The 12,978-nt window shown below is 53.4% G+C and overlaps 2 protein-coding genes across 2 annotated transcripts; both read right to left on the bottom strand.

Annotated features, from left to right (window-relative positions):
• Nucleotides 1–186: 186 nt before the first annotated feature.
• LOC310641746 (arylacetamide deacetylase-like 4) lies at nt 187–4,986 on the bottom strand. Its single transcript, XM_083364984.1, has 4 exons — nt 4,737–4,986; nt 3,932–4,151; nt 3,109–3,172; nt 187–1,403 (listed from the first exon to the last, which is right to left on the bottom strand). Exons 1-4 carry the CDS (start codon nt 4,911–4,913, stop codon nt 629–631), a joined length of 1,236 nt encoding a protein of 411 aa, XP_083221110.1. The 5' UTR covers nt 4,914–4,986; the 3' UTR covers nt 187–628.
• A 3,157-nt stretch (nt 4,987–8,143) lies between these two features.
• Nucleotides 8,144–12,530, bottom strand: LOC310640973 (arylacetamide deacetylase-like 4; the record flags this gene model as incomplete). Its single annotated transcript, XM_083363563.1, has 4 exons — nt 8,144–8,924; nt 9,055–9,118; nt 10,075–10,291; nt 12,357–12,530. 4 exons carry the CDS (start codon nt 12,528–12,530, stop codon nt 8,144–8,146), a joined length of 1,236 nt encoding a protein of 411 aa, XP_083219689.1.
• Between the last annotated feature and the right edge of the window lie 448 nt (nt 12,531–12,978).

Genomic DNA, 12,978 nt, shown 5'->3' with positions numbered 1-12,978 from the left:
TGGAGCTCAGTGCTGCCATTAGTGCAGCATTTCATGCGCAGAAGCCGAAAGCAACGTCCTCTGTGGACTCTTTGTAAAGGTTTCCAGCTTTTTTTGAGCCTGAATCTGGTTAGTTACCTCCTTTGCAAAAGGATTATGTACAAGACTAAGTCACCATGTTAACATAACAGAGCCAAGTTAGCTCTATTTTATTCCTGAATTGCAGCACACAAATCTGCACGGCCATTTCCATCATGTTGTTTCTAACGTTATTCAGTCTCCCAAATAATCTGAGTTTCATGTCAGAGTGCAAATAAAACAAAACGAATGTCATGGAACTCTACATGAAATACCACAATGACCCAGTAATTTGGAATAGCCCATTATAAAGAAGACACCGAATCCAGTACCATAGGACAGTATGATATGGTTGCTTCTCGTGGTCGCCCCCCCTCCGTTCTGCCCAAGAGGAGGTCACTCCTTCTCTTCTCCATGATGGGAAGCATGGAGAGCCTCTGCGTCCCACCTCCTTGGCCACTGCTCAAACTCCAGAGCAATTTAGCCTTTTGTGCTCAGGCTGGTCCTAACTGGAGTGAATCTGTGACAAATGTAAGTCTTCTACCAACTCAATATTGTTATATTTGTTATTTCATAAGCTTTTAATGAAGCTGACAATATCATCCACCCCCTTTTTCCCGGATGGGAAACCGAGCCAGCCTCTCTCAAAAAAGTCTATAATCCCATGGAATCCGTTTGCAAGGTGGAGCCAGGTCACCGGGACACGCTGCTCTTCCAGGCGCTTCTTGTAGAGCAGACCGTCGTCCCTGAGGACGTCGTACTCGCAGGTCAGAATGAAGGTCTCGGGAAGCAGCCGGAGGACGGCCTCCTCTGCCAGAAGCGGTGAGCATTCGGGCAGGGTCAGGCTCTCAAGGGCCCCGGAGACGTCCTCTCTGGAGGAAAGGCAGGTGGTGGGCTTGTAGCCCCTGGCCTTAAACCCCTCCGGGAGGAGGTCCCCGCTCAGCCACTTCCTGTACTGTGCTTTCAGTTTCATCGGGACATGCGACCCTTCCAAGACGTCCCCCAGGTGTGAAGCGTCTCCCGTCGAGCGCTGCAGCAGGTAGAAAGCTGCCCGTTCTCGGAACAGAAGCGGCACAGCACGGTTCTGCTGGTAGGAAGGCAGGTTGAAGTCAACCGCTTGGAGAACGGGGCAGAGGAGGATCTGAGCACGCACCTTGGTGGGGCCTGATCCACTTGCTAAGATTTGGCAGACCCTGGCAGCGAGATTCCCACCCGCCTCATTCCCAGCAAGGATGACCCGGCTGCTGTCCACCCCGTAGTCCTCGGCGACCTTCAGAAAGTGGGTGGAGGCAGCAACGCAGTCATTGAGCTGGGCGGGGTGTCTGTGCTCTGGAGCCAAGCGGTACCTGCAGGGAAGGAGGGCCACATAAACCAGTGGAAGATTTTCATCTTCTCCCTCAAGACGCAGAGAGAGATCCCCGCGGTGGTTCAGTTGAGGCACTACCAGCCTCCTCGGATGCAAAGAGAGCCCTCACTTAAGAAGCAGAAAGCCCCGGGTAGTAACGAAGAAGCCACTCCTTCTGCTGCGACGGCTCAGGGGGTTAGGAGTGGGAGGCAGTGTTCTACGGTGGTTCTCCTCCTACCTCTCGAGCTGCTCGCAGTTTGTATTGGCAGGGGGGCAGAGATCTACCTGAGGCCCCTCACTTGTGGGGTGCCTCAGGGGTCGGTTCTCTCCCCCTTCCTGTTTAACATCTATATGAAGCCTCTGGGTGAGATCATCCGTGGCTTTGGGGTGAGGTATCACCAATATGCGGATGATACCCAGTTGTTCATCTCCACCCTGAGCCAACCCAGTGATGCCCTTGACGTGATGTCCCGGTGCCTGGAGGCGGTGTGGGTCTGGATGGGAAAGAACAGGCTCAGGCTGAACCCCTCCAAGACTGAGTGACTGTGAATACCGGCATCTCATATAGTCCAACATGTTCCATCTCTTTTGATGGGGGGGAGGTATTGCCCCCCTCAGAAAGGGCCTGCAACTTGGGTGTCCTCCTGGATTCACGGCTTAACTTGGACGATCATCTAACTGCTGTGACCAGGGGGGCCTTCGCACAGGTTCGCCTGGTGCGCCCCTTTTTGGACCGAGATGCCCTATACACGGTCACCCACGCCCTTGTCACTTCTCGCCTGGATTACTGCAATGCTCTCTACATGGGGCTGCCCTTGAAGTGCACCCGGAGGCTTCAGCTGGTGCAGAATGTGGCCGCGTGGGTGCTTATGGGAGTTTCTCGATACTCCCATGTTACACCACTCCTGCACGAGCTGCATTGGCTTCCGGTTGCCCTCTGGGTGCGATTCAAGGTGCTGGTAATTACCTTTAAAGCCCTACATGGCTTAGGCCTGGGGTACTTGCAAGACCACCTGCTGCCATTGTCAACCTCCCATCGCCCGGTTCGCTCCCACAGAGTTGGCCTCCTCAGGGTTCCATCGGCTGGTGACCCCCAGGGGGACAACCTTCTCTGTGGGCACGCCGACCCTCTGGAATGAGTTGCCTCCGGAGCTGCGGATGGCCCCTGACCTTTGGTCCTTCCGCCGTGACCTGAAGACATGGATGTTCCAACAATCGGGCCTGGACTGACTATAGTTTTAAATTTGGTTTATTGGGTTAATTGTTATGCATTTATTACATTTATGGTTTAATTCTTTTTTAAATTTTGTATTTTATGTTTTTTAACTTTTTATTGTTGTGAGCCACCTTGAGTCCTTAGGGAGAAGGGCAGCATATAAATTTAATAAATTCAATTCAATTCCTTGTGGGTGGGGCGAGCTTGGTTGACCCCAAATTGTGAGGAGTGCCAGGAAAGACTTTTAACTTCTCCTTGAGGGCAACGGGGCTGCCCCCAAGGGGGAGTCTTGCCCCATTTGCTTGTATCAATGAAGGGAAATGATAGCAACTGCTGCCCTTCTGTTTTGTTGGGGAGCTTCGCCCAAGATTTGTGGGGATGTGGGTGGGGTGGCCGGCCTCGTAAAGCTGGTGGCTCATTTTCTTGGGCTGCCTCTTCTGAACTCTCAGGATCTGGGGTAAGATTTCAAAACCCATTTGGGATGACTTACGCCACGGATACAACCACCGAGTCGCTTTCTCTGGCGAAATAGCAGCAGAGGTGCTCCTGGCTCCCTGAAAAGCAGATTATTTGCATGATTGACTGGAAGTAGTCAGCGCTTGCCAGCCCTGCATCACACATCTCCTAAATGCTGCCACCACCATGGAAACCACCCAAATTTTTTTATCCAGTTCTCTGAGAAACAAGCCCCAACGGCAAATGGTCATCAGTGCCTTGTGGGCATGAAGGAGGCGAAGAAGTCTCTTTTGGATTCCTTTGTTTGAATCAACTGGTTGCTTCCGACTGGATCCAGTGGTTCAGTAGTCACACATGGAAAACCTTTTTTTCCTGAATCTGACCCATTTTCTGGGTTGGATCAGTTTAGTTTGGCAATTCTGTTCTGAAACTCAAATAGAGTAAATTTGGAGATCTGATCTGAATTATTCAGTACACTCAATATAGCATCACTGCGCCTGAATCAGATCTGGATCAGCAAAGAATTAAAAATATTCTCCCTCTCCCCCCTCCCTCCCTTTCTCTCTCTCTCTCTCTCCACACTTGTGCAGGAATTGAATAATACAATTTTGGGCTAAATCCTGCCTTCTGTCCTGGAGAGGCATCTAGAGCAGCAACCTTCAGAGCCTCCCTTTTGTGTCCCTCCCCCCCAGTCTTTTCTGGGAACTATGCCGTGGGGCGTGGGTGGAGGGGTGTCCCCAAAGGCAACCTCTCCCTCCTGAAAAGGGCTCCCTCCCAATCTCTTCTCCTAGGCATCAACTTCGGTTTCGGCGTTCCTCTTCCTTTGGAGGAAGCTGATCTCGCGGCGACTGGCTCACCCAAGCTGCCGAAGATCCAGCCCCCTCCGTGGAAGTACACGATGCCCTTCCTCGGGCCGGCGGCCGAGGGCGCTTTGGGCCGATATATCCGGACGGGGATTCCCTCGAAGGCGGCGTCCTGGATGCAGAGGGCGGGGTCTCTCCTCCTCGTCCAGGCGTTGCGCACAAACCGGACGAACTGGATTTGGGTGCAGAGGCGCAGGTTCTCCAGAATCCTTCCCTTTTAGGGGAGCGAAGCAGGTGCTCGAGCGGTTGGCCGCAGGCAAAAGGCAGCCTGCTCCGGGCCTGACTCGGAAGCCCCTCGGACCTCCCTGGAGCAGGGAAGCGCCCAGCCACTGGCGGGAAGCTCGGCTTGGCCGTGCGGGAGTCCTCAGCCTCCCCTCACTCCTTTCAGGGGTCCGGGCGGAGCCCTTAAAGCCCGAGGGCGGGGTTCTCTCTCCAGGGTCAGCGGTGCCGCTCGCCCCGGGCTGCCCTTGGAGGCGCCCATCGGGCGCGGCTGTCCTGAGAGAGGCCGGTTTTTGTGCGCGCCCCGGGACGCCCAGCTTGGCTCAGCCGGGCTCCCGAGAGGGGACCCCGTCCGGCTTCGTCAGCCCGAGAGGGGCGTAGGCGGGGTCCTCTCGACGCCCCTCCCCCCGCCCTGCCCGGCTCTGGACCCTCTCCGCGCAGCAGCAGCAGCGCCGCCGCTGCACTTCGGCAGAGCCTTTACTCCCGTGGGGCACGGGCCACGGCCCGGCACTTGTCTGCCTGCCGGCCTGCCTGCCTGCCTGTCTCCCTCGGGGGCGCCCGCCCCGCGCCGTCAGCTCACCAAGACCGCGGCCCCGATGCGGCAGGCGTGGATGACGCGGAGCTTGGCCGGCTGCTCCAGCCCGGCTGGCACCTCGGAGTTGGTGGCCTCGAAGTAGATGCTGCCCAGCACCAGCAGGATCAGGGCGGCCAGCCCCGCAGCGCCCGCCAGCGCCAGCAGCGCCTGCGGGAAGCCCATCGGGGCGCCGGCCGCGGACGGAGGGAAGGAGCGCCGCCGCAGTGCTCGGCCTCGGGCTTCGCGGTCGGGGCGGAGCGCCCTCGGACCACACCTCCCGTCCTGCTCGGCCCCTCGCCGGATTCAGGCGCGGCTTGTTGCCCGTAGGAAGCCGGTCGAGCCCCGCCCGTGCAGCCCCACCGGCGACGACCAGGAGGGCCCTGAATCTGGCCCCGCCCCGCCCGCCAAGCAGAGGTTCTCGCTGTTACTCGAAGGCAGTCCCAGAAGGAGCCCCTCGTCCTGGGCTCTAGGGGGCTCGGTAACTGGGCAAGCACCCGTTCCCACCCCATAGGATTGGAGGGCTTCCGCTGGACGTCGTTGGGGGCGGAGAGGACCTCCGTTAGGGAGGCAGCGGTGGCGGGCAGCACCCTTAATCGTGCCTGCCGGCCATTGGGGGCCCGTTTCAGACTTCCAGTTCTGCCCCCAAGACGGATTGCGCTGGACAGTGTGAAAAAATTGGGGGGGGGGCAGAGGCAGGAAACAGCCCTGTTGCCCCCAGTCGTTTTCTTTCTGTTCTTTGTGGTTATGGCTCTTGCATCCTAGGCTGTTCCATCCCCTACTCTGGGTTAGGAGCCAGATGCTGTGAGCAATAATTTTGCCTCCTTTTCGTTCTCTGCTTCCTTCCTCGGCCTTTCTCTTGGGGTTTCCTGGCTGTGGACCAGGAGAGTCCTAGAACTGCATCTTAAAATGCAACGGACTTAAGAGAGGCACTTCCTAGGAAACAGGCTTTCTTTTTTTGAAAGGAGGATATAAAGTGGGGACCGGAAGGAGATTGCAGATCAGTAGAAAATTCAGCCCTTCCGCCCAGGGCCTGTCCAGGCTTACCGGAGGACCCCTTGACCTTCACAGCTCCGTCACCAGGCGGTGAATCACTCCTTAATCTGCGGCAGAGATTTCTTCTCAGCTTCTGACAGGCGCCTGGCACAATACGGGGGCGATGATGCCAGGTGTCTCTGTCCAGGAGAGTCTCTCTCCCTTTTCTAGAAGGGTTTTTTGACCCCAAGAGAGACGTGCTGAGCTCCTTCTGGCCCCGGAAGTGCCCAGCGAGAGCTCAGCAGGAGACCTCAGGATCTGTGCAGTGCAAAGAGGAAGGCATGGCTGCCAAAACCCCTCCCATCATTTTCACTCTATCAGAATGATCGGGGTTTATCAGAATCACGGGAGTGAAGGCTGTGCTTTTAGCCACGTATCTTAGCCGAGGCAGCTCTGCCTGCACGTGTGACGGTTGGGATCCGGGATGCAATACGTGGGCGCCCTTGGCATTAGGGAGGGCCACGATAACGAGCAGCCGGGCCTGGTCTGAGTGCACCAGAGCCGAAAGGCGGAAGAAAAAGCCTCCTCGGAGTCTCTGAGGGGACTTTTGTCCTTTCGGGTCAAGTGAAGGATCTCCGGTCTCTGCTTTAGTTCCCTTGCGAGAGAACAGACAGGCACAAACAGAGCAGACTCAAAGACCGATAAAAGCCTTTCGGTGTTTGCTTTGCTCTGTCAGGTGGTTTTCCAGCCACCTTGAAGGAGAAGCACGAGAAGAGAAGAGGGCAGAAGGATACAAAATAAGGCAAGACTTTTATTAAACCAGAGCGGGCTTTCCAGAAAGACAAGCTTTTAAGGTTTCAAGAATTTGAGTCAGAACGAGCTTGACCCGGGCTGCAGTGCTTCTTTCGGCCTCTTGGCTTCCACTCCCACTAGGGCTCCTTGCAGCAAGCGTGGAAAGCAAAAGGCGTCATAATCTAACATTTGCAAGGCTCTACTGACCTTCCTCTCCTCTTATGTTTTGTTGATGCAAAGAAGGGAGTGGGCCTCAGTAAACCCTGACCCGAGGGAGTTCATCCAACGAGCACCGGCATAAATGGGAGGAAAAGGGGTATTTCCAACTCCAGCGCACCCCCCAGAGAGCTGCGCAGGCCACTCAGTCCCCGGCGGAATCTCCATCTGGGGCAGGTCATCGTAACCGGCCCGGGCCAAGAGCAGAGCAGGAAGCTCCGTAACAGCCTTGGCTGCCCTGCTGGCATTTGGTCAGCCTTCAGACCCGAACGTCCCCTGGGAGTTTGGAGGTCGGGAGAGCCTCTTTTGTTGACGTGGCTGCGGTTGGCTTCCCCGAGCCATACGGCCCTTTGATATACCCTCGAACAGGCGAGTTGTGAAAACATTGCAGTTTGCCTCCATCCTTTCCTGAAGTGGCCATGATCCAAACATTGGTGCTATCAGGACGCGGCACCTCAGATGCTGGGCTTAGACGTACCGTCTTGGTGGGCAGGGGAGCCGAGCGAGGAGAGGGTGAGGCGAGAAGGGGCATTGAGGATCAGAGGAGCCCTTTCCTTGTGCGTGGGTTGAACAGGGCGCCTTCCCAGGAGAGCCGAAAGATCCCGTGGAGCTGTTTGTTCACCTCCGAGAGGTCTCGGAGAGGCCGTGCCCTGATCAGCATAATTACAAGGCTCCCGGCTGAAAAGTCAGAGCGAGGCCTCTCGCATTTCTGCAGCTGCCCTCCCTCCCGGAGCCCTGCCTCGATCATCTGGGATGGTCCCCTTGCTCAACACCCCTCGCCCACCATGGGGGGGGGACTGGAAGCGAGAGGCCACTTTGCCCTGTGGGTCTCTGGAGAGCAGCTTTCCACACATCCTCTCCTAAGGATGGGAATTTTCTGACTGAATTGAAGATGCATTTTTTGCCGTTGGGGGCCTGGGCCTCGGGGTTCCACTGAAAGGAGTCAATTCAGATTCCACCCCCCCCCCAGAGAGGAGATTCTTTGGTTCTGATTCTGAAATGGATCCTGGGAGGAGTTGGTCTTCCTGCACTTCTTTTGTCAGGAGTAGCCGAAGGACCCAGGTGTGAAGGTCCTGCCTTTCCAGACACAATCCTTCTCTGTCCCTCCCTGGAGTGTGTGTGTCTATACACACACACGCACACACACACACACACTTTTCAGATCAGGGGGGTGGTGATCATTGGCACAACTTCTGTCACTATTGAGGCCAACTGGCTCCAGAAGCAGCTGGACGACCATGTTTTTCAGGAGCTCTTCTGAGCCTCTTTGATCTTCAGAGCTGCATTCTGGTGGAGAGAACGCGGGTTCGAGGTTCACCAACCAGCACTCAAGCAGTTTTTCCAAAGGGGAGCCCAAGTCTGGTACTCCTAATTCTCTGCATTTCAGGAATAAGGTGAAAAGATGAGGTCCCTCTCTTGGTTTCATTTTAGCCTTACAAGCGTCTGATAAAATCGGTGACATCATTGACAATCCTTTTTGCTGAAGGAAAGGACAGGATGCCGTAGCCAAAAAGGACCATTACTCCATGCATGCCATTCTCTACGTGGCTCCAGGTTACTGGCACACCGTTGTCTATCAGCCGCTTCATGTACAGCAGCCCATCGTCTCGAAGGACGTCAAACTCGCAGGTCAAAAGGAAGGTCTGAGGGAGCTTGCAGACGACGGCATCCTCGGCCAACAAGGGGGAAAAGGTCTCGGAGAGCATCACTTTCATTTCTTCGTGGAGCTGAGGGTTGAAATTAGACAAAGCGTGGTCTTCTTCTCTATAGCCCCTGACTTTGAACTGTTCGGAGATGTTTTTGGCATTCAGCCACTTCTGGTACTTTAGTCGCGTGGCCTTGGGGACGTAGCTGCTCTTCATAATTTCATTTACAAAGGAAGTTGACTTGTTGAGGTAGCGGCAGCAAAAGTAGGCGACCAGTTTTTTCCACAGGATTGGACTTCTGCAGTTCTGCTGATAGGATGGCAAAGAGAGGTCCAAGCCCTGAAGACCTGGATAGATCAGCACTTGGGCGTGGACCTTGGGAAGGTCTCTGCGGTCCACCAGTAACTGGCAAATGCGTGTGGCAAAATTAGCCCCACAACTGTCTCCGGAAATGATAATACGGGAACTGTCCACACCGTAATCTTCAGAATGTTTCATGAGGTAGACAGCAGCCGTCAGACACTCAGAATACTGGTTTGGATAAGGATTCTCTGGCGCAAGTCCATACCTAAAAGGAACAGAAAATAACTTATTATGGGTACATTGATGAATTCAATCCTTGCTTTCTTTTGAAAAGGCCCATAACTTTGGGCAAACCCCTCCCCCCCATGCTGAAAGGCATGGAGGGCTACACTCACCCAACCGCGACCACGGTCGCATCGCCCTCTTTGGCCACGTGGCGCAGGATTCTTTCGTAGAAATCTGAAATGAGCAGCAGAGAGTTGCTGTCAGGACCCACCCCAATCCACGTCTTAGGGAATCAAAAACTCTTGGAGTCAGTTCTAGTCCAAAAGGAGTTTTTAGTAGGACGTGCTTGGTTGTGGAAATACAAGACAGGACTTGGTATTGTTTTACAAATTGAAACTTTATAAAGAGTTCCCGGTTCAACCCCCCCCCTTCCCTCAACCCCATTTGGTCAGCCTCCCATCATTTTACTTCGTGTCATCCCTTTCGTGGGAAAAAGGGAACTTCGAATCTTTATGGTTATTGCCTTCTTCCTCTACAGAATTAAAAGAAGACACAGGCCAGATGCCTTCTTCCCTAACCCTCCCCTTTGTTCCCCCAGTTCAAAAGGGTTCCCTTGGTCTTTGAAATAACCTAAGGCAGGCTGAATCCACATCCGCTCCTCCTTCCTTGGGAGATGGCAGAATCCAGGGGGGGGGGATAATGTTTTAAACATACATTTAGGAATGTGATATAAATGGATTCTGACAGTTGCGCTGGTTGAAAACTCATTCCTGGAAACCATTTTCTTTCCCTGCCTGAAGCCTTGGAGGGAGGTTTGCTGAAGGCAAGCTGTCACCCCAAGGTTGCCCTTGGTCACTGCTCAGCTCTCCTATTTGCTTCTGGGATACTTGTTCAGAGGGCAGATTCTTCCTCACTTTTTTCTATACTTGTGTTTGTATGTGTCTGTGTGTGAGAGAGACAGAAACAGAGATAGAGACAGACAGAGGGAAACAAAGAGGGAGAGTCATTGAGTGGAATACCAGGTGACTTCATGAACATCTCAGTGTTGTGTTTTGGTAGCCAACTGTCCAGAAAGGGCTTCTCTATTACCTTGGGTATTTTTAGGGTTCCAGCTAATATTGGCCTGAGATTGCCTAACCTTCTGGGCTTAGCTCTCCAAGGTTGGCTTGGAATAGTCTCTGTGGCCTTACCGACACTTCCCAAAACGCCTGCCCCTCCATGGATGTAAAGCACAGCTTTTCTTTTCATAGTTGGCGCTGTTCTAGATGAATAGATCCTCACTGGCACCCCATCAAATATCTGGTTCTGAATGACAAGGGACGGATCCCTGCACGGAGGTACTCCATTAGTCCAAAACCGTAAGAGATCAAGGGCGCTGCACAAACCCAGCTCCTCTAAAACAATTCCCTGTTGGCCAAAGCACAGAAGAGGACAATTTAATTTTGGGAGATTACTTTAATCTTTGGCCCAAAAAGTGAGCATGGTACCCACAGCAAGTAGATGGTCCTTCAGAATGAAACAATGGGCATTGTGGCATGCCCACCCAGGCTCTGTACATTTTGTACATGGATGCAAGGCGGAGTTTGCATTTCAAGTGCCGTGATGCATCCTGTTGTTCTCCCTTCAACACATACCTGAAGTGCCTAAATAACAGTGAGTTAGGCTGTAGCAGGTCAAGGCTCTGGCTGAGTATCTGGATCCGTACCAATCGGGTTTCAGGCCCGGGTACAGCACGGAGACGGCATTGGTCGCACTGGTGGATGATCTCTGGTGGGCCCGAGATAGGGGTTATTCCTCTGTCCTGGTCCTATTAGATCTCTCAGCAGCTTTTGATACCATCGACCATGGTATCTTGCTGCAACGCCTTAAGGGGTTGGGAGTGGGAGGCACCGTTTTATGGTGGTTCTCCTCCTACCTCTTGGGCCGTTCGCAGATGGTGTTGGCGGGGGGGGCAGAGGTCAGCCCCTAGGCCCCTTAATTGTGGGGTGCCTCAGGGGTCGGTACTCTCGCCCCTCCTGTTCAACATCTATAGGAAGCCGCTGGGTGAGATCATCCGTGGTTTCGGGGTGAGGTATCATCAATATGCTGATGATACCCAACTTTTCATCTCCACCCCAAACCAACCCAGTGATGCCCTCGATGTGATGTCCCGTTGCCTGGAAGTGCTACAGATTTGGATGGGGAAGAACAGGCTCCAGCTCAACCCAGCCAAAACGGAGTGGCTTTATGTACCGGCATTTCGTTTAGTCCAAGAAGTTCCATCTTTGGTTATGGGAGGAGAGATGTTACCTCCTGTTGATAGGGCACGCAATTTAGGCGTCCTCCTGGATTCACAACTCAGTTTTGAAGATCATATTGGAGTCATGGCCAGGAGGGCATTTGCCCAGGTTCGCCTGGTGCACCAGTTGCACCCCTATCTGGACCGAGATGCCCTACGTACAGTCACCCACACACTCGTTACCTCCCGTATAGATTACTGCAATGCTCTCTACATGGGGCTGCCCTTGAAGATCACCCGGAGGCTTCAACTGGTGCAGAATGCAGCCGCGCAGGTAGTGATGGGAGCATCCCGATACTCCCATATTACACCCCTCCTGCGCAAGCTGCATTGGTTACCGGTTGTCCTCTGGGTGAGATTTAAGGTGCTGGTACTTACCTTTAAAGCCCTACATGGCTTAGGCCCGGGATACTTGCAGGACCATCTGCTGCCAGGAATGACTTCCCATCGCCCAGTGCACTCACACAGAGAGGGCCTCCTCAGGGTGCCGTCGGCTAGTCAATGTCGGCTGGCGACCCCCAGGGGGAGGGCCTTCTCTGTGGGAGCGCCAGTCCTATGGAACCAACTCCCCCTTGAGCTTCGGACGGCCCCGGATCTCCAGTCCTTTTGCCGCGGCCTCAAAACACTCCTTTTCCATCAGGCTGACCTGGACTAACAGGGATTTTATTTTATGTTTTTAATTTTTAACTTAATTTTAATTTTAATTTATTCTACTGGGGCCTTTAATTTAAATTCTTTTTAACTTCTGTATTATTGTATTTTGTTGTTAGCCGCCCTGAGTCCTTCGGGAGATAGGGCAGCATATAAGTCCCAATAATAAATAAATAATAAATAAACAGGGCATTAAACTTTACAAATAGGAGTAATATCCATAAGCCAGAGATTCCCCTGTCATATTGAAGGGAGCTTACTAGGGGTGATGGGACCTGACATCTCACCCAACTGGAGGGCTTCAGGTGGGGGAATACTGCCTTTTACAGAGGGGAAACCCTTCTCCTTTAGGTCTCCAAATCTAACAGACGGGTGAACCAGTCAGTTTCACAGCTTCCATCCCCAAGAAGCCAAGAAACCATTTCTGTTCCATTGATGGAGGTGTCCATGAATTTGTGCCAATTCTAATTTTTAAAGAAAAGGATAAATCAATACAATTCTTCTGTCTCAGTTCATGAAAAAAGGAATGAAGGAAAACCTTACCAAAATTAACCCTGTGATGAGCATCGTCTGACAGAAGCGGGCCTTCAGGGGTTGATCGATCCCAGGAGGAAATACAGTTCCTCTGTATTGGATAAGGACTGACAGCAGAAAGACGGCTGGGTAGACGGCACCTCCAACAAGAAGGCAGGCCAGGCGCTTCCCGTAGGACACCATTGCACCTCGCCTGGGAGAGGTTCTTCTCCTGCTCTGCCAAGCTGTCTGTGGCGGCTGAGACGAGCCCAGTGGCTGATCCATGGAGAAATAGATGGTCCAGGATTGACAAAGGGAGGCTGATCTTTCCTTCCCCGCCCATTATGGAAACACCTACAGCAAGGACAAGGCAGAGAGGAAGATGTGATGGGAGGCAGCACTGGATTCATTCTTGTTTTCTATAACAGGCTGTCCAATTAGGAAATGCAGCCAGAAAGAGGGCCAGGTGTCCAGGTAGACCCCTTTGTGCAAGGATTCTACAAGCTTCCCTTTGGACCGTCTTCTCAGCAGTTCTCCTGCCATTGGCAGGGCACCGAAATCCCACCTGGTTACTATGAGGTTGAATCCCCAACGTTCTGCAGATTTTAAAAATGATCGATGCGTCATCTCTCTCCTTTCCCATCGAGTCTTG

The sequence above is a fragment of the Vipera ursinii genome (genome assembly GCF_947247035.1).
Source record: "Vipera ursinii genome assembly, chromosome: 5".
Classification (NCBI taxonomy): domain Eukaryota; kingdom Metazoa; phylum Chordata; class Lepidosauria; order Squamata; family Viperidae; genus Vipera; species Vipera ursinii.
This window is presented reverse-complemented; position numbering and strand designations above follow the sequence as displayed.